Genomic DNA, 26,775 nt, shown 5'->3' on the forward strand with positions numbered 1-26,775 from the left:
TTCCACTCCACCATCAACCTCAGCCTGGACCAGTCCACACAAGATATCCACTTCCTGGACGCTACAGTGCAAATAAGTGGTGGTCACATAAACACCACCCTATACTGGAAATCTACTGACCGCTATACTTACCTACATGCTTCCGGCTTCCATCAAGGACACATCACACGATCCATTGTGTACAGGCAAGCCCTGAGATACAACCGAATTTGCTCCAATCCCTCAGACAGAGACGAACAACCTGAAGCAAATACTCACCAGCAACTGCACACAACACCACAGAAACACTGACCCAGGAACCAATCCCTGTAGCAAACCTCGTTGCCTACTCTGTCCCTATATCTACTCTCGCGACACCATCAGAGGACCCAGCCACATCAGCCACACCATTAGAGGCTCATTCACCTGCATGTCTACTAATGTTATATATGCCATCATGTGCAAGCAGTGTGCCTCTGCTATGTACATTGGCCCAACCGGACAGTCCCTGTATAAAAGAATAAACAGACACAAATCGGACATCAGGAATGGTAATATACAAAAGCCAGTAGGAGAACACTTAAATCTTCCTCGACATTCGATAACAGATTTGAAAGTAGCTATACTTGAACAAAAAAACTTTAGAAACAGACTTCAAAGAGAAACAGCAGAACTAAAATTCATTTGCAAATTTAGCACCATTAATTTGGGCTTGAATAGGGACTGGGAGTGGCTGGCTCATTACAAAAGCAGCTTTGCCTCTCCTGGAATTGACACCTCCAAATCTATTATTGGGAGTGGACTACATCCATCCTGATCGAATTGGCCCTGTCAGCACTGGTTCTCCACTTGTGAGGTAATTCCCTTCTCTTCATATGCCAGTATATTTATGTCTGCATCTGTAATTTTCACTCCATGCATCTGAAGAAGTGGAGTTTTTACCCACGAAAGCTTTTGCTCAAATAAATCTATTAGTCTTTAAGGTGCCACCGGACTCCTTGTTGTTTTTGTCAAAGGATGGATACACTTGGCAACTTCTGACAGAGGTAATTCTAAAGCGAAAAACCTAAAATATAAGCCTGGTCTAGACAGAATAGCAGGAATGACTCACTTGGGAATAGTGTGGACAAGAGGAAAGGATGGGATCCTCTCTGTCCTAATGAAAAACTTGGAAGGAAATGAACAATTCCACACTTTGGATTGAAAGCAATCAACATATGGGGTTTAAATCTAGGTAAGCAGACAGAAAATTCAGTAAACAAACTGAAGGATGAAGATAGGGAGCCCATATATCCGGAATTTGCCAACAGTGAAGGCAAGAAATGTTTAGCATGTCAAAGGCTTTTTGAGATTTGGAGGTGGGGGGTGGGAGCAGAGTGCTCCTTTATTTATACTATGCTGCCTCTGACTGCTTTGGTGTAGGTGTACTGCTCGTTTCAGTCCTAAACATCTTCATAATCTCTGCCTTGCCCTCTCCCTGGAAGAGGGAATGTTGCTGGAGTGGACATAAGTAGCATTCCTATGCCATTGGGCAAGATGACCGGATATAGGGAAAGAGTGGGTGTGATAAAGGGACAAGGGTGTGTGTGGTGGGAGACAGAACGGGAAGGTGACAATTAGAGAAGCTCAGCAGAAGGGTGCGATAGTGGGTACAATAGTATTGAAACAATGCAGTGAAAATTTCTCAATATTCAAACAATGGAAAACCGAGAGGTGCTTATTTTTTTACTACCATCAGCAGAAAGCTGTTGTTTTTAATTGCTTGTGAAAGGTGCCAGATTAACTGCACTGGACTGTGTTAATCTACAGCATGGTCTGGAAAAATACAAGCTTCCCTACCCCAGCCCACAGATCTGCTTTGGAAACTCTCTGTTGTCCTCCTTCCCCTCTCCTTATTTCTATCCCTTTACTCATCCTCTCTACCACTTGCACCTTCTACAGTGGCACTAAGAATTATTAACAGGAAAGATTAAACTGAAGTAATGACTATAAGAATGAAAAACTTGTATCAAATAAATAGTAAGAGATTAAGGTTCATAGACCCAAAACCTGGCCAATTTTTTCTTTCTTGGTTGGAGTCCTTAAAATGTTTTCCCCTCCCCTAGCATGTGAACATAAGTACAGGTTACTGTTTATATTTTTAAAAAGCAGCAGCCGTAAGGTTTCCAGTGAACACAGGAAATGGAGAGGATATATTATGCTGATACTGTACTGAGATGATCTGTCATTTAGATGATCCTGCAAATTATTAACCTGAAACTTAAAAAACAACTGTAGACACCTGTGTGTGATACTTTTTGCACAAAGGCTTCTGAAAAACTTATGAGCAAAGTAGAAGGAATTGATTCAGTACTTTAATTCACCTGTGTTGAAACCACTTCCTAGAGTTAGAGCCTAATATGGCCTCTAGTAGATCATTGAATAAGGGGTTGGCTGGATGCCACAATTAGAGAAAGTTAGTATTGCTGCTGTTAGGTAAATCTTGTCCTGCTGTGAAATTGACAATAATCTGGTCAATTTCCCTCTTCTGTAGCTTTGCAAAGCAATAAATGTTGTACCAATAAAATAAAAACCAGCAGGATCTTATTAAAGGGAAAAAGGCAAAATACCACATTTATTGTGAATACAGAAAGAATCATAGTAAGCAGTTAGTTATAGCTATAACATTCCATTCAATCTCATATTTATTCACACATTCATTCATACAAACACACACACACAGGTTCTGCAAGGTTGTTATCATAGTTACCAGCCTTAGAGTTGCTCATGCCAAGCCACTGGCCAGGTGGCCTGGACATGAGGAGGGAGCACGGCCTTGTCAGATGCTCATCTGATGCTCCTGGAAGTTGGTTTGCAGAATCAGACCCCAAAGTTCTCACTTTGTAGAGTCTATTTTTATAGGAATTTCTTCCTATGCCAGTCTATGGGAATTGCTTCATCATGCTGTTGCTGAATCAATCGCAGATAGCACATTCCTGACGGCTCCAAGATGTTATCTTGTTCTTTGGTTCTCCCATTCTTGAGGCTGTTGGGTGGATTCCAGTCTGCCCTCCGGGGGGGTCCTCTGGTTATTTCCACTTGATGCCTTCTTCAGCCGATGGACACTGGATTCTTAGGCTGGTACCTCCCTGATCATTCACTTATTATCCACACCGAGCATCCATCCACATACATCCTCTATCTCTATTTTAATCACAATTGTTAATACAACAAAAGGGCGGGGAGTCTCTGGGTGCTGTTTCTGTTAGAGTATTGCTTTGAGTCTCTCTCTCTGTGAATTGCTTTGAGAACAGGCTCTGTCTTAGAACGTACTAACACAATTAGCAGCTTGCAAGTTTCACACATAGAGGGAGAGAAACAGTACCAAAAACCAAGAGACCTCTTAATTAGTAATACCCTGGAATTTAAACTATGGGGAATCAAACTCATTTGTGATTGTAATACAGAACTTGTTTAATATGATCCAACATAATCACTGAGGTTAGGGGATGAAGAGGCTGCTTGAGACACCCTCTTCTCCCATTAGTACAGCTACCAGGCTTAGGAATGTAGTGAAGATCTCCCACTCTCCAAGGAAGCTACCAGAAGTCTTTTGGTTTAGGGTGGGGAGCAAAAATAGGACAGGAATGCTCCTTCTAGCTGCTTGAGAGATTGGGCAGTGGATTCATGTTTACCAGATGCCTACTGATGCACCTGAGCCTAGCATCCTGCTAGGAATCCCAGCAACTCTTTTCCAGCAATGGAACTGTGTGGGGAGGTTGCCTCTAGACAATGGAGGGAGGGAAGAAGGGGGTAGGGATAGAGAGAAGGGTCTCTTTAGATTATGACCTGGCTAGTAGGTTTAGCCAGATAGTCCACAAAATTTTACCAGACCCTCAGCAACTGATGTGTGAGGGGATGAGTGGATGCATGTGGGTGCACGGGGGTAATTGAGACGTTACAACAGAGAAGTATGTATTTGGGGGTGAGATTTTTTGGAGGATAATTATCCTCTTATCTAAGAGGATGGAGAGAGAGAGAATGAAAAGAGGAAATAGACATTGTAAACAATGCAAGAAAGAGAAAAGTAGATGGAAGGCAGGGAAGGAAAGAAGATACAAGAGGTAACTGATGTTTTTAAAAGACCAGTTGAATAGAAAGTTGTTTGATAGCTAAACATAATATAGATAGGTTTCAGAGTAACAGCTGTGTTAGTCTGTATTCGCAAAAAGAAAAGGAGTTCTTGGGGCACCTTAGAGACTAACCAATTTATTTGAGCATAAGCTTTTGTGAGCTACAGCTCACGTCATCGGATGAAGTGAGCTGTAGCTCACGAAAGCTTATGCTCAAATAAATTAGTTAGTCTCTAAGGTGCCACAAGTACTCCTTTTCTTTTTGATAATATAGATAGTAATGCTGTTTTCAGATGCTGCTGGTGCTCCCCACCCTATTGCTCTGTCTTACATTGACTTCTGCTTCTTTTCCTGGTGCTGGGTGAGGCTGGAGGGGTCAGCTGGGAGTCTGTCGTTCCTGTCTGGTGTGTGTGCGGTGTTGCGGGGGAGTTGGAGGAATGTCTTTATTTTCCAGTCCATAAGTTATACTGACATAACTGGTAGTGTAGTCACAAGACTGCCAACCTCCATGGAACAGAAATCAGTGTGCAGCACAAACAGTCATGGAAAAGTATGGCAGGGAAACAGATCTGTAATAGCTTTTAAAACTAATGTCTGAACTGTAATGTTTCTGAAGTCACCTATCTACTAGGGTGATGTGCTTATAACCAATGCCTGTTCAACCATTGGCTTTTTCACAAAGGGACCAATTTTGTCCAGGTGTCAAAATATATTAATAGATTAATAGAATTTTTTTGTCATAGACGTTTGCGGTCTTTCTTTGACAGTAATATCCTGGTTTTATGCAGAGCACCTGACTTGCTCAGGCCATGGAGAGGGAACCACTTCCTTCCCCACCCCTGTAACCCTTCTTGTCTCTTATAACCAATGTTGTCCATGGGAAAGAGCTGAAAAGAGTTCTGGGTTCTTGAGGGTTGGGAGGAGGGAGCGAAGGGCCAATCAGTGTGCTCCTTTTAGTGGCAGATTCCCCATTTGGCTCTCCTTGCAGCTAGCGAAGCCGTTTGAACTGTTTTGAAGCAGTGAATTAGCCTCTTGCATCCTACTCCACAGTTCATCTGTCCCACCTGCCTGCCCTCTCGAAGATGGATGGCACTGCAGGTACCCACTAGAGCTGGTGGGCTGGGTTGCCAGGGAGTGGGTGTGTTTCAGGATTGATAGATTGGATTGCATGAATGTGAGGTCTGTTAACGATCTTTGGTGGGGAGCTGTGTCAGGATATTGGTGGTTGTCTGTCCTCTTACGTTATACATACCAAATGTGGAAATGAACAATTGAAAAGCTACTGTCAGAAGGTACTTGTGTCTGTGTAAGTTCCTGGCTTTACTTTGGACAATTAGTTCTTGCACAAGTGTATAGTTAAATGGAGATGAGGGACATGTTGCGTCCAATCCCTCATATAGCTGGGACGGATTGAGATCAGAGCTCACCATTCAAGGACTGGTGGTGAGAGGGATTGGATCGTGCTCAGAGAGGGATCAATATCTTTCCATGGGATATGGATTTTCTGAAGGATCAGTAATTTGGTTAGCTTGGTGTCCAATGGGGAGAAAAGCTTGATCTATTGGTACACTGAAGGTATTAAGCAGCGTGAGGTTTATGCGTGTGGTATCCTTCCCTCCCATCCCCAGATGGCTTCAGTGTTTGGATGTTTATTACAGCTGTGGCCTGTCTTTTTTTTTTTTTTTTTTGTCATCTTCATTCACATTCCTCAGATGTCTTTGACTGTTGTCATCTACTTAGCGCTTGACAGAAGAGTAAATGTTTCAAAACAACATTCATGGATTTGACAGCAAGATTGCCAATGACTGTAATACACTTTTATCATATAAGGACCTACCTTGAGTGACCTGTCACTGTTGTTCTATGGCAAATAGAAACTTCTAATTCCAGCTATCCTGTGTTGCACAGAGGTGTGCGGTTAGCACTGAATGGATAAAGGAATGATTTGCTCTCTATGTGTGTGTAAAAGGAAGTAAAAGTATTAATTTTTATTATTGTAGGAGTGTAAGTGAAGCATATGGCTTCATGTTGAATGTAATATGTCTCCCAAAGGAGGGAGGCCTCACTTGGAAAAAATGTGTTGACTGTGTGTGGTGAAGACTGGCCATTAATATATAATAATGTGCCAGGATCTGCTGTTGGTGGGTCTTTGAACATGAACTCTGGCCTGCTAGCAGGCCAAAGTTATGACACCTAAAATAAACAAAGGTTTCCTAGCTTGGTGTATGTGGCTCTGTTCTTCAACAGTTATGCAAACATAACCTTTGAATCAGGCATGACATAAAAAATTAGCACTAAATTTAAGAGCAGTTTGAAAGATTAAGGTAACTAGTTAAAAGGGCATCCCCTCTGTACTGAAATTCAGCTATACAACCAATAGTAGTAAAAACTAGTATTTGTATTTTCTTAACTGACTGTCTTCCAGGTGTTTAATGTTCTATACTAAATACCTGTCTGGCCTAAAAAAATTGCGTAGTTCAAATGGCACTGTCAACCAAATATCTAGTCTGTAATTTTAAAAAAACACATATTTTAAAGTTAGTTTTAGGTTTGACATCTGTCCCTAATGTAGTTTTACAATCTCATTTTGCTATTCTCTAAAAGGATTTATTTTTGACTTTTTCTAAGTGGAGAGACCCACATAAACAAATTGACTGAGACTACGGTGAAGTGGTTCTATTTTTTAAAAATGCATTTAAGTGTACAAAGAAAACAAACTGCTATCATTAAAAAAAGAGAAATATTCTTTTAATGTTTTTCCAGTCTGAGGTGTTGCTTCTAACAATGTAGGATTAAAAATGCACACACTTTTTTTTTTTTTTAAATTGATGTCAAGTTTATTTACTGGAGATTAGAATGTTTACAAAATTCTTCAGTTAAAATATGGCTAAAGAAAGTTTAAAAGTAAATATTCTCTGTGGAATGGTTTCTGCTCCTAAAGAAGTCAGTGGGAATTTTGCCATGGTCCATGGAGCAGGATTGAGCCCATTACTAGGGAGCTGTTCCCAGCTATACAGAAAATGGGAAGGGGGAGAGGGAAAGTAACCAATGCACTCACGTTTGCTTTTTGGGGTAACTTAAAATAGAAAAACTATATTCAGGGTTCAGAATAAGCTGCTGCAAAAAAAGGTTACACCACACCTACAATCTTTTAAATCTATTGGTATAATTCAAAACTTAAATGGAATTTACCCAGCATGTAAGCAGAGCCTAAAACATCTTTGATATTTTAAGAATACCTTTTAATAGGTGCTGAAAAAGGGCTGTCAGGCTGATATTTCAGTAGCAAGGAGCCTCCTCAAAGCCTCCCAAGCCAGAGTAACCAGCAGAGATCTCTTTTAAAGTAAAGATACAAACCACTGAATTAGGAAACGGACCAACAACCTAATATAGTAACTGGTGGTAACTAGATATTGTGTACATATAATAAATATGCAAGTAATTTGAAAAATTACACATACAGGAGAATAAAATGAAAGTGTTTTATCTAGACCAAAAAAGTAATCTTATTCTAAGGAGTATCCATTTTAATATTAATCTATATAACAGATATCAGAAAGAAGCATAGGACAAATGTAAATAGCATTGTTTACCCTTAAGCACTCAATTAATATTCAGTCAGTTAAGAGCAGGAGGGAAAAAAACCTTTGTTTAGTACATATAACTCTCATGGCCTTTGCCTTTTGTGGTTAAATAAAAAACATCTTGTCATTTTTCTCAACATGTTTATATCACAAAAAGATATCAATAAAGCACCCAGGGGCAATCCCTGAGAACATACAACTCTCTTGGGGAGTCTGCCATCACAAGTTAAATGGAGTAGGAGTTATTTATCCAATGTAATTTAAAATTCTAAATAAAAAATTACGATAACCTGAATCACCTCAAAGATGTTAAGTTTTAATCCTCATTAAAGTCAATGAGTGACATACATTTTCAGTAAAATAACCAATACACTTCTCTCTGAAGTCTAGTTTTTCTAAACTCCCAAATATGTTCAGTCCCTATAAAATTTAAACTACTTAAAACGATGATTCAGTTCCTTAGCAACTGGGAAGGTAATATTACTCCTCATAATTGCAGACCTGTGGTCAGTAATATATATTTTAATTGGCCTCTCATGTATATGACAAACCACAAGCACATGTAAGCCTGCAAATTACTTAATCAGTGCCATATAATTTTTTTCAGGCTATAGAGATTTGTTTTTCAGTTAAAGGGCTGCTGTGAATCTTTAATGGTCTGCAGAGTAATTTTCTCTGTGGCTCTGAAAGAATTGTAGTATAAGTAGCCATCACTGATTATAGTCAAGGTTGCATAGCAGTTTTCAGTCTAATCTCCTCTTTTCATTTACTTAGAATACAATAGTTCTGCTATGAATAGAAAGTATATTTTTCGCTCAGAAAAACGTATGCAATTTTGAACAGCTCTGTGATTAAAATGTGATTAAAATCAATTAAAAGTTGAAGTTTGACGTGGAAATTACTTGCACTGAGAAGAAAACTAGTTTTGATTAGAGCAAGTTATGAGCCTCTGAAAAATGCATACCGTCCATACATTTTGCATTGTTCTTTCATTATTCTTGTAAAGCGTTCTTCAAATGATGATAAATTGTGTTTTGCACATAGTGAGTCCATAACTTACATAGTACAGCTGTTACTCCTCTTTCATTTACCTTCCAAAATGTGCAGGGGACTACTTTAAATTGGGCTTCTGTGTATTTGTAAGATGTGCAGGAGGCAGCCCATTTCTGGTGCACCTTGAGAGCTTTGAAACCCTGAAGGTGGACAGAAGAGGGGTTGCAAGGTACTTCAAGCACATAGGATAGTGAACTTTAAGAGAGTTTAGTTAAATACTTCTAGTTATGGAATTTACCTGAGCTACTATCAATTGTTTGCAAGTGAATAGGTCTTAAATATCTTGAAAAATATAGGTTTTAGAGTAATAGCCGTGTTATTCTGTATTCGCAAAAAGAAAAGGAGTACTTGTGGCACCTTAGAGACTAACCAATTTATTTGAGCATAAGCTTTTGTGAGCTACAGCTCACTTCATTGGATGCATACTGTGGAAAGTATAGAAGATCTTTTTATACACACACAAAGCATGAAAAAATGGGTGTTTACCACTACAAAAGGTTTTCTGTCGCCCCACCCCACTCTCCTGCTGGTAATAGCTTATCTAAAGTGATCACTCTCCTTACAATGTGTATGATAATCAAGGTGGGCCATTTACAGCACAAATCCAGGGTTTAACAAGAACGTGTGTGGGGGGGGGCGGGTAGGAAAAAACAAGGGGAAATAGGTTACCTTGCATAATGACTTAGCCACTCCCAGTCTCTATTCAAGCCTAAGTTAATTTTATCCAATTTGCAAGTGAATTCCAATTCAACAGTCTCTTGCTGGAGTCTGGTTTTGAAGTTTTCTTGTTGTAATATCGCAACTTTCATGTCTGTAATCGCGTGACCAGAGAGATTGAAGTGTTCTCCGACTGGTTTATGAATGTTATAATTCTTGACATCTGATTTGTGTCCATTTATTCTTTTACGTAGAGACTGTCCAGTTTGACCAATGTACATGGCAGAGGGGCATTGCTGGCACATGATGGCATAGATCACATTGGTGGATGTGCAGGTGAACGAGCCTCTGATAGTGTGGCTGATGTTATTAGGCCCTATGATGGTGTCCCCTGAATAGATATGTGGGCACAGTTGGCAACGGGCTTTGTTGCAAGGATAGGTTCCTGGGTTAGTGGTTCTGTTGTGTGGTATGTGGTTGCTGGTGAGTATTTGCTTCAGGTTGGGGGGCTGTCTGTAGGCAAGGACTGGCCTGTCTCCCAAGATTTGTGAGAGTGTTGGGTCATCCTTCAGGATAGGTTGTAGATCCTTAATAATGCGTTGGAGGGGTTTTAGTTGGGGGCTGAAGGTGATGGCTAGTGGCGTTCTGTTATTTTCTTTGATCCACTTCCTGGACACTACAGTGCTAATAAACGATGGTCACATAAACACCACCCTATACCGGAAACCTACTGACCGCTATTCCCACCTACATGCCTCCAGCTTTCACCCTTACCACACCACACGATCCATTGTCTACAGCCAAGCTCTGCGATACAACCGCATTTGTTCCAACCCCTCAGACATAGAGACAAACACCTACAAGATCTCTATCAAGCATTCTTACAACTACAGTACCCACCTGCGGAAGTGAAGAAACAGATTGATAGAGCCAGAAGAGTTCCCAGAAGTCACCTACTACAGGACAGGCCTAACAAAGAAAATAACAGAACACTAACCCAATTTAGTGTGTCTTTTGCTATAGAATTCTTATGGCAACTGACCACTAATGTTGTGACATTGGATTCTCAGTAGCTGGGAATTGAGATTGTTTCCCTGTGCAATTGTTCTCTGTCCCCTTTCATGACTTCATTTTAATGCATACACAAATTAAAACATACTTCCTCAATATAATATTGCATAACTTTTCTACCACTTGAGAAACGTGGAGAATCTCATAGTACCAGCCAACAGCTGTTGTTGCCTTTTCTGTTGTGGCAATATTTTTGGATGAGTGGGGTGAGTGTTTTGTCTTTATGCTGACACAAACATTGCTAAGCATTAGAAATTGTTGCTGTTTAATTGACTCTTAATAAAAACATTCCCTCACTCTTAATATAAATAAATATACCTCACTATCTCTTGTTTAGCTTTCATAATTCACTGAACCCGTTTGTGGTTAACTAGTTGAGGAATCTGTGAAGTCCTCTGAATGTTTGACGCTTACTGAAAACTAACAAAACATTGAGCAAAGTTTTAGAAGTGTTTTTTCAATTCTAGATAAGACATAACAAGCATTGTTTAATTTTAAAACAAAGCCAAAATTGCAAACTTCTTTAAAATGGTAAATATTGACTGGTTCAGAGTGTAACTGCAGTAAATTATTGCCTGATGGGGAAAAAGGTGTTCATAAAATGGTCATCTGTTGGCCAAAGCTTAAGGTCGTGTACAGGATCAAAGGAAGTGTTTTAACTTGTATAATATCCTTGGTCTACAACAGGGATTGGCAACCTTTGGCATGCGGCCCATCAGGGTAAGCCCCCTGGCAGGCCCAGCCAGTTTACCTGCCGCGTCCACAGGTCCACAGGTTGTTTACCTGCCGCGTCCACAGGTTCGGCCGATCGCGGCTCCCACTGGCCGTGGTTCGCCGCTCCATGCCAATGAGGGCTGCAGGAAGCAGGGGCCAGCACATCCCTCGGCCCATGCCGCTTCCTGCAGCCCCCATTGGCCTGGAGCGGTGAACTGCGGCCAATGGGGGTTGCAGGAAGCGGCATGGGCCGAGGGATGTGCTGCCCCCTGCTTCTTGCAGCCTGCATTGGCCTGGAGCGGCGAACCACGGCCAGTGGGAGCCGTGATCGGCCGAACCCGCGGACGGGGCAGGTAAACAAACTGGCCTGGCCCGCCAGGGGACTTACCCTGGTGGGCCGCGTGCCAGAGGTTGCTGATCCCTGGTCTACAACATACCTGTCAGAGAGTTTTGAACCTACTCTCCTTCGAGCAGGAAGTCATTGGGCTCCAAAGTCCTCTTGCTGTTTGGCAGTTGTCATCCCTGCCCTGCTCTTTTTCTCAGTCCTTTCATTGCCACATCTCAGCATCTTTGAACAATCTTGGGAGAAGCAGGAGGCTATAGGCTCTCTCCCTGAAGAAGAGTTCCAGGCAACAGAAAGGTTACATCCACAATGCTGCTGCTCCACTGTGCCCTGCTCTGTCCCAAAGACTGAAGAGTTGGGGAGTCAACAACCCTTGCTAATGTTTTCCTGGGTTAGAATCAGCAGTTTGTTACATGCTGGATGCTGAGTGCTCTGATGTTGGGTGAACAGAGCACCATAGTTTTCTTAGTCAGTGAGTGTGCCACGAATCTAGATTGTCGTCACTGTGCCCAACAGGGGCTGTTTCCCTGTCAGCATGCTCTATTTCCTGTATATATGTATTCTGTGCATCAGCTTGAGGGCAGTGGCATGTGGTTTTTTTGTATAAAGGAACATCATTAACTTCCAAATCCTATTTCTTTCTGAATTTTTTTTTGCCTGCTTTTGTCAGATGTGCCACAAAATTACTCTGACAAAAAAAATTAGCATTTTCCCCATTTCTCAGTTTCACTTGTGTCCATTTGGCAGCATTGTGTATCTAGTCATTTTCACTGTTTCCTGAATGTGGTCAGAAAGTTTACTTTATTTGTGTGGGTCTATTATGCAGTGATAGGGAAATGAAACATGTAAGTGGGATTGCAAAATCACAAAAACTGACAGGGATGCTGAGGGCCAGGTATGGTACCTAAAGCTACTTCTGACTCCTCCTAGATTTCAAGTTGTTGGTGTCGCTGATAACTTGGCCTTTAATTTCACAAATGTTTTCTATAGAGAGTAGACTAGATGGCAAGGACTACTTTTTTTAACCATCCTGAAACTGCAGGTGTGCTTGAGTCCAGCGCTACATACGCTGTCAGGAGAGCTTTGGGTACTGAGGCACTACAATGTCCTCTTTCACTGCAGCAGCAGTTGAGGAGGAAAACAATTAACTGATATACCCTGCCAATAATAGCTGCTGTGCAATAGGTAGGGCCCTACCAAATTCACAGGTGTGAAAAATGTGTCCCGGACTGTGAAATCTAATCTCCCTAATGAAATCTGGCATCCAGCCAGGTGCTCTTACCCTGCACAGGGCTCCTGCTGCTAGTCTGCAAGGGTGAGGAGGAACAAGACTTCCTTTTCCCCTGCAGGGCCGGGTCAGACACACCTCCAGGATATCTCCCAGCTGCAGGAAGCTCTGCGGCTTCAGCTGTTATGTGTGCTCTTCTCCCCACCCCTCACAGGGGCAGCTGTGGCTCCAGCTATTCCCCCCCACCCCCCCATGAGGTGGCTGTGGCTCCAGCTGTCAGGTGGGAGACTGCTGGGTAAACCAGACATATGGTAACCCACCTCCACATACCCTCACTTCTGTGCTGCTGGTGGTGGTGCTGGCTTTAGAGCTGGGTGCTCAGCCAGCAACCTTCCTCTTTGGCTGCCCAGCTCTGAAGGCAACAGTCCCTGCCAGCAGCAGGGCAGAAATGAGGGTGGCAGTCCCCAGACTCCCCTGCAATAGCCTTGTGACCCTGACTGCCTTTGGGACCCCTAGGGTAACAACACTGAAATTTCGCATGTAAATGTCTGAAAACATGAAATTGACTAATTTTAACCACCCTCCTTCCCCAGCAGTGAAATTGACCAAAATGGACTGTGAATTTGGTAGGGCCCTAGCAATAAGTGAAGAGGTATATTAATTGTCACCAGCTTCCTGTAGATGTGCAATGCTTGATTATTACATCATATTTTGGGGTGTGTGGATGGCATAGGAAAGCTCTGGCAGTGTCATTATGTATGGGAGTCCTTAATACAAATAGTATTATACTTCCTCCTTTGAAGAGGGGTGAGTGACTTTAACTGTACACGTTTTGCTTGGCTTTAGCCTCTTTTGTTGTGTTGGGCTTCTTTTTACAGTATTATTTGGTGCTCATTAAAATGTTCAGTTCTGCTGCAGTTCCTTTAGTTGGTTCCTAAAAATGCTTGTGAAATGGTCCATCATTTATTATTTTAAGTATTTTAAGACTGTTCATCTATGTGTAAACTTACTGTAAGTCTTGTGAAGTGTATCCGATCTTAAATTTTGCACTTGAAGTCTTAATGCACAATGTTGTCTAGATTATAAAATAGTCTTTGTTTTGATAAGGAATTTGTATTAATTGATTATTGGTGGTTGTCTAAATATGCAAAATTATGGTAATGTCATCACAATTTTTATGAATTGACACCCTTATGGGTGGGTGATTTTGGGCCTCACCCATCTTACTTTCAAAAATAGGAAAAATATTATTTTGGGTTTTAAAATGCCCCCTTCCTCAATGTTAAAAAATATAAATTAAGCTTCAGAATGCAGAACAAAACCGTTTCAGTTCCATTTCCTGGCTGCGCAGCACAGTAACACGAAAACTAGAATGCAGGATTTGATCATACATGTAAGTTTCATGCTGTTCCTCAGTTATCTGCCAGTTCTGTTACTGTGAGCTGGTTGGAAGGTAAAGTTTGACAAGATTCCTATTCTGAAGTGGTACACCCACATCTTGAATACTGCATGCAGATCTGGTTGCCCCATCTCAGAAAAGATATATTGGAATTGGAAAAGGTACAGAAAAGGGCAACAAAAATGATGAGTATGGAACAGCTTCCATATGAGGAGAGATTAGTAAGACTGGGACTTTTCGGCTTGGAAAAGAGATGACTAATTGGGGATATGATAGAGGTCCATAAAAGCATGTCTGTGGCAAAAGTAAATAAGGACGTGTTATTTACTCCTCATACCCAAGAACTAGGGATCACCAAATGAAATGAATAGGCAGCAGGTTTAAAACAAAACGAAATATTTCTTCACACAACGCACAGTTAGTCTGTGGAACTCTTTGCCAGAGGATGTTGTGAAGGCCAAGACTATAACAGTATTATAAAAATAACTAGGTAAGTTCATGGAGGATAGGCCCATCAATGGCTATTAGCCAGGATGGGCAGGGATGGTGTCCCTAGCCCCTGTATGCCAGAAGTTGGGAATGGGCGATAGGGAATGGATCACTTGATGATTACCTGTTCTGTTCATTCCCTCTGTGGCACCTGGCATTGGCTACTGTTGGAAGACAGAGTACTGGGCTAGATGGACTTTTGGTCTGACCCAGTATGGCCGTTCTTTTTTTTTTTATTTTTAAGCGAAAATCTGTGCTAACACTCAAATTAGGGTTCAGGGAACAAATATGTCTGTATTGACCAAGCAAATAGAATTTATTGCAATGGAAGGGAAGACTCTGATCTAATAAGAGCGGTCTGTGAGAGAAGAACAGGAGCATAAAGGGAGTAGAGAGTAAGTTGAACATAGACGAGGAGTCATTGGATAGGGGCACTAGAAGCCAATGCTAGACTGCAAAGCTTTATGGCTTCTTTCCTAGACTGCGTGGGGACAGGAGAGAATCATTGTTGACTGCAGTGTTCCAGCTAGACATGAATAAAGTTATCCCAGGCATTGTAATGACTAGATAAAAGCAGTGGGTGGAAAACACCTTGCATCACAACAGCGTGTGGACACAAAACACTGAACTAGTATTGCAAGCCCAAGGTTTTCCTTGGCTTGTTGCAGCATGTTTTTATCTAATATAGACAAGATTCTAGACAATTGAACATGCTCTTTTGTAATGTAAAATTCATTGAAATCTATGCAAGTTAAGTGGGAACAGGGCCAGGAGGAAGAGTGAGGAAGGAGGAAGCTGCCAGTGAATAGGAAGAGAACAGGGATGGTATTGTGGGATGGAGATGGAGTATACTCTGGGGATGATGAGGAAGATTAATAGGGGAGGGAACTAGCAAGTGGGCGTGGGAGAGTTCAGAAAATATTTGGGGAAAAATCTGATTAGCAGAGTGTAAGCGTTTTGTTCTGAGCCAACTTCTTGTTGTACTAAAACTTAATAATTTACAACTGTAAACTTTACACAACTCTGTTTCATACAGTGTATCCAAACAAGCTTGATACAGCTGTAAATGGGTTAGGTAAATCTGGGGTTTGCCATTTCTATTTAGGTTATATTTATTAAGCTTTTCTACCATCTTAATACTACACAATTTCAGTACCTCTATGAATCTTTCTCAGGTCAGTAATTTGCGTAGAGAAATAATCAAAGCAAAAGTCATTCTTGTGTTTATATACAAAAGCAAAACATAATTTTAACACATCTGACGTTTAACCAACTTGCCTGTTTTGTTTTTATAAGTGCCACCCACAGCACTGGCTAATGCTGGCTAGTGGCAGTGAGGTTTTGTTTTTAAGCTTGGCAACATTAGCTTTACCTAATCCATTCAAGAAGGGTACCATTGCTTTATAGTTGAAGGGCAAAGACTTTCAAAAATACGTCTCTATTTAGGAAGTTGGGTGACTTTGAGAACACATTAGCTCTGTTTCAGGTTGATGGGAGCTGCTGGGTGCTCAGCACCTTTAAAAACGAGGCAATTTAATTAGATGCCTAACATGGATTTGAGCTCCAAAGTTTACAGATCCATTTATGAGTGTCTTGGCTGAAACTTATTCCCTTACCAGTGCAACAGAGGACTTCTAGTTTTCTACTGATATATAGCGTTGGCTCTTAGTATTTCTCCAAAGTCCTCTTTCTTTAGCAATAATACTTGGCATTTACAGTGCACCATGCGCTTTCAAACTGCTTTACAAACCTTAATGATTCTGTTTTAATGCCTCTTCCCCACCATTCTATTCTGTTAGCATAAGTCTAATTGTTTAATGTGTGTTTTGCATTATTGTTGGTTCTTCTTAACAATATCTGTATACTGAAAATCCTTTTCCAGTTGCTGCTTCTCTGTCCTCTTTCTAAACTAAATCCATCCTGCAAGCTTGCTTAAATCCTCTATTGTGACAACTGTGCCAGAGTAAGGATTGCCGATAGGATCTGAAAATGGTGGCATAAACCATTTGGATTGTAGAATATTTTTGGATCATATCACTTTCAATGTAAGGCAAGCGTTTGGCCTTCAAACATGTCCTTTAAATTACTGAGATTGATTTAGAAAAAAATTGTTGAATCACACTGTGTAGCCAGCATATTGTCTCAGTTTTACTATCTAGGTCAGTAATATCTTCCTGTTCTAAAGCTGATAGAAATGACCAATGATACTATGATGCTAGATTACTGCAAAAAAGTCTTAGGAGTTCACAAGGTTTATTCACTTCTTTCTCAAATACTATCAGTGGACTGATCTCTGTAAGTCATGCACTGTTCTTGCTTTGAATACTGGGACTGGTGACTTGGTACCCTCCTTTTGTAAGTGCCTCTTGTAAGTGAGCAGTATATGAATAGGCTTAATGGCTTGTGTACTCCTGGTCTTGAAATTCCATAGCAATGATGCGTTTAGCATGGTCGGTGGTTTGTAATTTCAGAGTGGTAAATGAGATCTACTGGCTAGACTTAAATTTTAGGTTACAGTTGACCATAGTAGGGTTTTGTGCTAGCTGAACTTTTTTTTGGTACTGACTCAATATTTAATAAATTACATATTCGAAAGGACTTTTTTTTTTTTAATAACAGCTCATACAAAATAGTTGAACATTAGTTGCAGAGAAAAATTCCATGGAGAGTAAATATACAATTTAAAGTCAGATCAGTGGTTTCTAAAAAGTAGTTTGATGGGGATGAGTGGAAAAGATTTACAAATCTAAGTCATATCTATGGCATGACTTTTTGGGGGGCATTTTAATATACTTTTTACACTAATTCAGGAACTAAGGTTTTTTTAGGACTAAACCAAGATTTTGATGAAATGGCTTTCTCCAATATGCAAGGAAATGCTCTCTTGTTTGTTTAGCAAGACTGACCTACCAACAGGTGTCTACCACAGTCTAGCATGAATATGAGACAGCTTTCACATATCCATGTGAATTTCGAAGATTCACAGGTTTGGTTAAGGTTGGGAGTCTTGTATCTATTACTTCTGTTAACTTCCGGTGGAGCTGCAAGTTTTCTTGGTTGAACTTAGAATAACATCAAACATGCCTTGAGTCTGGGTTGATGATTTGAGTGATATCTGAACTACAACTCAAAAATCAAATAGTGCATAATTATGCGGTGGTCATAGATGCAAATAGGAGGTAAAGGGATAGTCTGGACTGAATAGTTTCAGATTATTTTTTATGGGAAATCATGTAAATGTGATAGTAGTAAATATGCAAACAGTTTGCTTACCACTGACCGTATAAACTACTAATCTCCTGCAGAAACTTTATTTAAACTTTCTTTCATAAGAAAACAAGAAAAAATAACACAAAACTATAATTCGTTGTGGAGGAATCGATAGAAGATGACAGTCCAGATACTTATTACTGACTGGTCACTGCTCATTAGTATGACTATTCATTCTACTGTTATAAATTTGCATGGCTGTACAATTATCTCAAAACTTACTTGAGTTTGTGATGTCACAAGGCTGTTCACCTATCTGGAGCTCAACATTTACAATGCAGTCTATGATAAATTATTTAATTTTGTTGTAAAAACGTTTACATGTGAAGATGAATTCCTCAGCTTGACCCTGTTCCTCAATTTTCTCCTGTCCCTACTAAGGGAAGTTTAGAGTATATCTACATAGCAAAGAAAAACCTGTAGCTGTCCTCTGCCAGCGGACTTGGACTTGTGGGGCTCGGACTACAGGGTAGAAGGGTCCCACAGCTCAGGCTGTAGCTGAAGTCTACATGGCAGTGAAACAGTCCCGCATCCCAAGCCCTGTGAGTCTGAGTCGGCTGGCATGGGCCAGTTGTGGGTTTTTCTTTCTTTGTAGACATGCCCGTAGTTTTGGAGCCGTTTATTTTCTATTTGAATTGAAAAGATCTGTTCAGGAAATTATCTATGGTTTCAGCAAATGAAGTTGGAAGAAAATTATTGAATGTCTGCACTCCAGTTGAAAGGAGTTGTTAAGAAAATTAATTATTTGACAAAGAACAGTAAAGCTATAGTTCTACAGTGATTGGGTGGTAGACAATCCAGACTATTATGTTGTGAATACTAAGGAAAGATTCTATTGATAAAGCCAAAAACATGGGAAATGCAATGTATAGTTTAGAATAGCTTTCTTGTCCGACTTAAGTCAAATAAGTGGTTTTACTTTTAAGAATCTAAAAGATTGTTTGGAGTAGTGGAGGGAAGGTAAAGATGGGAAAAGTTTAATCAAATTAGAATACGGAGAGTAAGCCCATAAAAAGCAGTGACTTTTTATGAATATCTGGGCATTCTAAAAAGTCAGTAGAAAGTTGGGTTTGCGTACACTTGAACATATTTATTGTAATCAAAAAGTCTGGATTGTATGCATAAGTTGCAATTCAGTTCTTGATTTTCAGTTTTAAAAACAATTGACTTAAAAGTGGGAACTCTTCATTAAGTCTCTGGAAAATCTGCTTGCATAGGAACTTCAGGATTGGGACCTAAATTTGAAATATATCCATATGAATTAACTGCAAATCAAAACATTTACTTTCTAGCTCATCTTTCATGAAAACAAATAAAGGAATCTTGGGATCTGACCTGTTGGAATCTTTAGCTTGAATTGCCTCTCAATATCTGATATATAGCAAACAAGGGCTGCGTCATAGGACTTTGTGGGCTGTTTTGGGTGCCTTTGTTTTATGTCCACATTGCTTTGAATTGTTGTGAATTCTGACCTTTCTAGATTTAAAAATATAACATTTTGAAAAACATTGAATAGAAATGACACTCGATGTATTTATGTTCCTGCATGATGTTCAGCCAAACTCCTGGATGGCTCCTATAAATGTGAATAAATAGACCCTTTCAAATTAGTGGTGCTCAAATTGTTTTTCCTCTCCCAATAGAGGAAAATGGCCAAAATGGAGGTGAAGACGTCACTTCTAGACAACATGATTGGAGTGGGAGATATGGTCCTTTTAGAACCTCTCAGTGAAGATTCATTCATTAACAACCTAAAAAAGCGCTTTGACCACAGTGAAATATATGTAAGTATATGCTGCACAAATATCTTGTTGGGGGGCTATTTAATCCTCCTTTTAAAAAAAGTGTTTAGAATTATGTTGTGTAGGGCGTGCATGTCTACTGCACACCATGGTATGTATAAATTACGTTAGCTGGAGGTACTTAACACTTCTTTTTTTTTTTTTTAAATTGTGACCTAGGCCCTCCTGTATTCAGTCACTTGCTTCTCTTCTTCCTCAGAGGTGTTTCAGAATCCTTTGCACAGGTCACATGTTGTTTTAAGATGGGATTTGGATCCCATCACTTTTAAAAGAAGACACTTTGGGAATTAACAATGTAAATAGTTTGATCCTCAGTTGTATCAAGAAGACACATTTTCAAGCAAATCTGCTTCTATGGAAGGTAGGATATAAGTAGTCTGATTGGCATCTCTTTTCATGATCCACAGGATGAGTATCATTGATATGGTATATAAACCGTAAAAATTTAGAGTGTTAATGGAATTACTGGTTTCAGAGGAACAGCCGTGTTAATCTGTATTCGCAAAAAGAAAAGGAGTACTTGTGGCACCTTAGAGACTAACCAATTTATTTGAGCATGAAGTGAAGTGAGCTCTAGTTCACGAAAGCTTATGCTCAAATAAATTGGTTAGTCTCTAAGGTGCCACAAGTACTCCTTTTCTTAATGGAATTACTCTATAGGGATTAGCTGAAACATGAAATGTTGTCGCTTGCAAACAAAGCATGTACACAAGCATCTGTGGTTCTGCTTGCAGCTGGAAAAGTGGTTTGTAAACTTGGATATGTGTGGGATTAATCAAAATCTTCATGTGTATTTATCTTTGAGAGGTGATAAATTAGGAAGCAGAAGTATGTTCTAATGGTTACATCAGGGATTGAAAATAGGACTCCTGTCCTGAGCCCAGTTCTACGACTGGTTCTTTGAGTGGGCTTATAAAGATGCATTACTTCTGTGTCTTAGTTCCTTCCTTTTTAAAATGTATATAGTATACCTATGTCACTGGGGCAATGTGTGTGTAATGTGGTTCAAGAGCTTTTAGATCACTGAATGAAAGGCAGTGCTTGAAAAATGTACTTAATAGATAGAAGATGAAAGCTATGAGCCGAAGTGGAGCCAAGCTCTCTAAGCCATAGCACCTGCAACTTAATGGAATAAAAGAGTTGTGTACCATATTTAATTTTAGTTTATCCTCAATCCACTTTCTATTTAATTGTTCAAAATGTTACTTATAGTATGTTTCTTGATTGTTATGCATTCAGTCCTTCCATGACTTCATTCCACTTTCTCCTTTCTATCCTATAACAGATAGTGGTTTATCTGCATTGCTTTCTGTATTTATTTCCTCTCTTTCCACTCCCTTTGTGTGTCTCTTTATTCCCCTATGTTATGTGTTCTCCCTGCTCCACTATATATTCTTTACTGCTTCTCTCTCCTCCAAAATCACTCTTTCACTTTCTTCTCCCACCCATATCCACACACATGCTGTTGCCCACATCTGCTCGCTTAGCCATATCCATCCACTCTTTTCACATGTAGGGCTTGAAGAATTGACTAGTCACCTGATAGCTAAGGACTCAAGTAAGATAAGTAGTTCGCATTGTTACAGGTAGTGTTGAGAGGAGGAGCCAAGGTGATCCCTCAGATGCAGGGAGAGGAGAAGGATTCCTTTCAAGGTGCTGTGTGAGGAATTCTCTCCTTAAGGGACCTCTGTTATTTGTAGTCTCTGATAATCAGGCATTAAAAAACTAAAATGTGAAGCTTCCTTTGGCTCCTTGAAGAAGGATGTATTTTTTCCCCTCTCTCCCTTCCATCCCCAGATGGAGGAGGGTGGGTGAGAGGGACTCTGATAATCTGCCGTTCTCCTAGCCTTTTTCTGGGTGGTCCTCCCCAGTGAATAGCACGTCTAGTGCTTCCCTGCCCATCCTGGCTAGTAGTACCCTGCTGCTGCTCACAGCTTTCTCAAGATGTAGCACCGTGTAATTGACCTGATTCTTGTCAGTTTCAGCGTTGACCATGGATTCCCAACAGTAGGGTGAAAACTAACTAGCCTGATCAGTTTTCACTCTGTTAGAGCAAAGTGAAAACATGAAGAGCAGAAGAGGTGCTGTCACTGTTTGTGTGCAGACTTAAGAACATAGTACAGTGCTGGTTTATCCTCGGTTCATGTTTGGAAGGTTGTTTTCTTAACTATAAGGGCTAGAAACTTATTCTGTGAAGAAACCCTAGATTCTGCCGCAGATGTTCACTTAGGAAAGATGCTTGCTTGCCATTAGGGAGTGGATTGTTGAAGCACCTCAATTTTAGGGAATATAGAATAGAAAAAGTTTGTGTATTTTTACTCAACTTTGGGAGATTGGACATTTTTTCTGGAGATAAGTCAGACTTGTATACCAAATGTCTAATTTAATTTTTTAAAAAAATGTATAGAATAAAAACTACCTGAATTATGTACCATTTTCAGTCACTTCAAAAATGCACTCTTTGAGGCAGTTACATCAAGAGATTTAGCTTCTCAAAATTCTAATTCTGTTGGCTAAGGTGATAAAGTATTAGTGCAGAGTAATTAATTGTATTATTTGCTTTGGCAAATAAAGGAAGGTGTCATTTTCTTCAGTAGTATGGGAACATTTGCATTCCAGGTGGAAAATCCTGACACTTAAATACATTTTGCTGAAAAGTTTGCTGCCAAGCAAAAAGACCTTTCAAACAGGTAGTTCAACTCCTGTTTTTGTAGGCTGGATAGGAAGGATAAATGATATTTCAACCTTTACTTTACTTTACTTTTTATTTGACTTTACTTATCACTTTATTGTTTGGTCTTAAAAAACTCAGTTTACTAATCCACCTATTAAAGATGGAACCGTTTAGATGAAAGCAGAGCATTTACTATATTAAAATATTTAATTCATAGCCAATAAAAGCAATAGCTGTTTCAAGGAAGTGCCAAGTAATGTACTGTTGAGTAGACTGGTTATCTGGTTTGTGATATTTAATAATTTTATGTATTAAGCAATTCAAGGAATGTTATTTCAGGTCCAGATCAATTGTATTTTGCAGCTATGTAAATTTCACCCCCACAATTTTGTTTCCTGACCCTTTTTAAAATTGCATGTGGACAGAGTTTTGTTTATTACTGCATTTCCTGTTTATTTTTTAAACAGCAAAAAACCAGCCCCCACTTCTCCCCTCCCATCACAAAATCTGAAGCCCATGAAATACATTTTTTCACTTCTTTTTTTAGACTTAAGCTTGAACACAATGAATCCCTTGTTACAGCTGGAAGTAATGTATGTTTTAACATATAGGACCTCACGTTTTGCATGCTATCATGGTGAGCAAAATGAGACTACTGAAGAGCTACTCTTAGAGTTGAACAAAGCCTGCAGACTTCAGTTCATGCCTGTTGCATGAACCTGGCCCTGCAGGGTCCATTCACAGGGCAATAGGAATGGATGTCTTCTTTCCTGATTAATTTGTAGATTCAAGTTCCTCCCTCATTTCAGTGTTCAACTGTAGGGGTTACAAAACCAACCAAACAGCATTGTCCATTCTACTGTCTTTTATGCCTACACAGCAGTTAACTAAGGCTTTGTCAACATCAGTTTTTAAACAGTTTTTAGTAAAGTAACATATATGGTTTGTGTCTGAACGTCCTATTTGTTACAGTTTTACAACCCTGTTAAAAAATCCTGTTATAACTCTCAAAGGGATTGGCCTGTGGAGAATAGACTCTCTAACATGGACTATGTATTTATTTTTTAAAGTTAATTTTTGCAGGGAGCAGAGTCTGCTGCATAGACGCGTTAGCTGGTCTTTTTAGGTAAGCTCATAATTTAAAGCTCGTAATTAACCAATCCAGTGCTAAAGGACAAAGTAAATAGAATTTTTACAGGGTTCTTTCTGGGGTGGGAGGGAGAAATAGAATACTCTTCTCCCCTTCAAAGCCCTTTCCCCTCAGATGTTTGGTTGGTGGATGTGAGTTGTTGCCGATCCAATGGCTGTCTCCTTCCACGTCTCTGAAATTCCATCTCATCACTACTACAAATGGTATCTGCTAAGAGCTCAACTCTGCAGGACATTGGGTGTATACCATCCCCTTTGTAGGCACTGTGTTGCCTTCAATAAGTTGGAACTTCCATGGTTATGTGCCTCTGGGCTGAGTCAGGATTTAGGTCTGAGTGCATGTAGAATGTTTACTTCCAAAGTAGGAAGTGTAAATGTACAGGATTGTTATAAAAATTCAGGAGTTGGGAAGGGAGAAATGACTGTATCCCCGTTTTTCTTTCTTCTTTTAAAACACATCTTGGCAAATTCACATATTCAGTGTTTGCATACAAGTGAGTCCCTCTTTAAGCATAGAAATGAAAATTTGTATTTTGGTATCTAAGTTGTTAGAGAAAAAAATAGGAGACAATTCAGTGTTTCAAAAACAGCATGTTCTTGGGCTCACAGGAGGAAAGAAGAGTGCTCATAATAGAGCACTGGCTACTGAATTGGTTACATGTTGTACATTTTCATAAGTTTTTTTTCCTTTTTTTTACAAAGTTTAATGGAGTCGGGTGTTGGGTTGCATTCCAGAGTGCAAAGCTGGAGACTGTGCCTATAAAAATAAGCATAAAGGCTAGTTTAATTGGAGTTAGGCCAAATGTTCTAATAATTACTCTAGGATTTTGCAGTAATCTTGTGTTGAGTGGTTCTGGGGCTCACTGGGTAAAGTGCATGTGTTGATTGAAAATGAGAAACTCAGTTTAATTGTGCCTGGAAATGGTTGGTGTGAGGTATGATTCTGCATTTCTTTTCTCACTTAAAAGCTCTAATTGTTGGTAAATATTTTTGGCAACTTTTAAAGAAAATTTTGCATCCAATAAGTTTACATCCCTTTTTATTCACATTTTTTCAAACATCTGAGCAGCGTTCTGCCGGTACAGATGTTTACAGAAAGCAAACTCCAAACTTGAGATTCTTTTAATCAACCAAATGAATTTCATGATGAAACTAACCTTTGTTTTAAGGGGCAAAAATTTAAAGGTTAGGCTAGCCAATCAGTAAACAGAAGATGTAATTTAGTTGGCCAGTCACATAGCTTGAATATCTGATCACTAATACTGAGTACTTGGAGGTTCCAGTCAAGTTTGTGAACAACTCAGACTAAAGTTTGTTCACACAACATTTATTGAACACCTTCAAACAGTGAACTAATTCATAAAAGTCACAATCTGTCTGTGGGTAATTTGTGGGGGAGGCAGCTTCATTCCCTAAATACATTATTTTGAATTGTTCATCCAGCTCTAACAGTAACTTCCTCTTATATTCTGGCATGACTACAAATGGTATATGCCATTAGCGGTTCACTGGATAACAAAGACTTGGTTGAGTATGTGTTTGCATACGAAACTGAACCTCATTCCTGGACAGGGTGGGCTTTTTCTCGTGTTTAAAATCCAGAAATGTTAAGGGGAAGTGGGAAATGATTGACAAGGGGGCCTGGTGTATTTGTGCTTGTGGGAGTTTTATCAGCAGGGCCTGATCTTGGCCTACTTTTCCTAACAGGAAAGGATTCAACTCTGAGTACTCCAGTCTTTCAAAGTCTGTCATCCAGGTGCATCATTTAAGTGGCATTTGGGGCCAAGTGCTAAATCTGGAGCCACATTTATTGCATGCTGCTTTGATCAAGGCTTCCCTGTGTCCCTCTACCCTGTCTACTCATTCACAGATCTGTTGAGGAGTCAAAATCACTTCAACCCCTACTACTTGTATTTTGTCTGCTTGTGTAGTTTGAACACTATTCTTTTCCTCCTTGAATGAGTAGAAATGGCGTACATTTAGGAGGAGCATCTTAATACAAGAATGAACCCCTTTTTACTGTAACTTCAAAACTTTCCTGCATATATTTTGGTGCAAAATACACGTGGTACAAGCGGACTACTGTGACCTGTTGATCTGATTATTGCTGATATATGGTACACTGAAATGGGGTTTATCAGTCAGAGTGCAGTGAATGCTATACAGTTTGATGCATAACTGTACAGTTTTTTGTAGTTTTGCAATTCAGTACACTCTTATTTTTGTCTGACTTGCATAATTATTTCATGTCTGTTTCTTAATATTCATATAACACTATAATGAACTACGTGCAATTAGATGATGTCTTTTACTAGCCAGTCAGACTATAGGCACTTGTATAAACACTAAACTGTTATTCTCTAACCATATTGTGAATATACAGACCTTTCTACTTTGGCTACTTGAATCTGCACTGATTTGTTCCTGTAATTGGAATTAATCAGCAACAAAGATGATGATTTAGCTTCACTTCCTTCAGTAGAAGTAGCCTTTAAACTTTTCATGGCAGAGGAAGAAACAATATCATCCTAGAACTATAGGGCTGGAAGGGACCTCCAGAGGTCATTTAGTTCAGCCTCCTGTGCTGAGGCAGGATCAAGTAAACCTAGACCAATCCTGACAGATGTTCATCTAATCTTTTATTAAAAACCTCTGATGGGGATTCCACAGCCTCTCTTGGCAGCCTAGTCCAGAAATTAGCTATCCTTTTACTTAGGGTGACCAGATGTCCCGTTTTTATAGGGACAATCCAGTTTTTTTGGAACTTTTTCTTATATGGGCGACTCTTCTCTTCCCTCCCCTCCCCCCCCCCCCTTTTTTTTTTTCACAGTTGCTGTCTGGTCACCCAACTTATACTTGGAAAGTTTTTCCTAATATCTAACCTAAATCTCCCTTGCTGCAGATTAAACTGGTTACGTCTTGTTGTGCCTTCAGTGGACATGGAGAACAATTTATCGCCACCCTCTTTATAACTGCCCTTAATATATTTGAAGACTGTTTATCAAGTCCTTCCTCAGCCTTCTTGTTTCAAGACTAAACATGCCCAGTTATTTTAATCTTTCCCCACAGGTTTTTTTCTAAGCCTTTTATTATTTTTCTTGCATTTTTCTGGACTGTCTCCAATTTTTCCATATCTTTTCTTTAGCGTGGTGCCTAGAACAGGACACAGTACTCCAGCTGAGGCCTCACCAGTGCTAATAGAGCAGGACAATTATTTTCCATATCTTAGATAGGACTTTTTGGGGTTAATA

At 39.8% G+C, this 26,775-nt stretch overlaps 1 protein-coding gene across 6 annotated transcripts in view; it reads left to right on the plus strand.

Annotated features, from left to right (window-relative positions):
- Positions 1-26,775, plus strand: part of MYO1B (myosin IB) — a 180,269-nt gene that overhangs the window by 13,379 nt on the left and 140,115 nt on the right. For 5 of the 6 annotated variants that reach the window (XM_073306214.1, XM_073306213.2, XM_073306216.2 and 2 more), the window contains exon 2: positions 19,543-19,683. The exons of the other annotated variant lie outside the window; for it this stretch is intronic. In XM_073306214.1, coding sequence (XP_073162315.1) covers positions 19,549-19,683 — 135 coding nt within the window. In that variant the 5' untranslated portion in view covers positions 19,543-19,548. The remainder of the gene's footprint in view (positions 1-19,542; positions 19,684-26,775) is intronic. 6 annotated transcript variants of the gene reach the window in all.

Source organism: Lepidochelys kempii, chromosome 11 (assembly GCF_965140285.1).
Source record: "Lepidochelys kempii isolate rLepKem1 chromosome 11, rLepKem1.hap1, whole genome shotgun sequence".
In the NCBI taxonomy this organism is placed as follows: Eukaryota; Metazoa; Chordata; order Testudines; family Cheloniidae; genus Lepidochelys; species Lepidochelys kempii.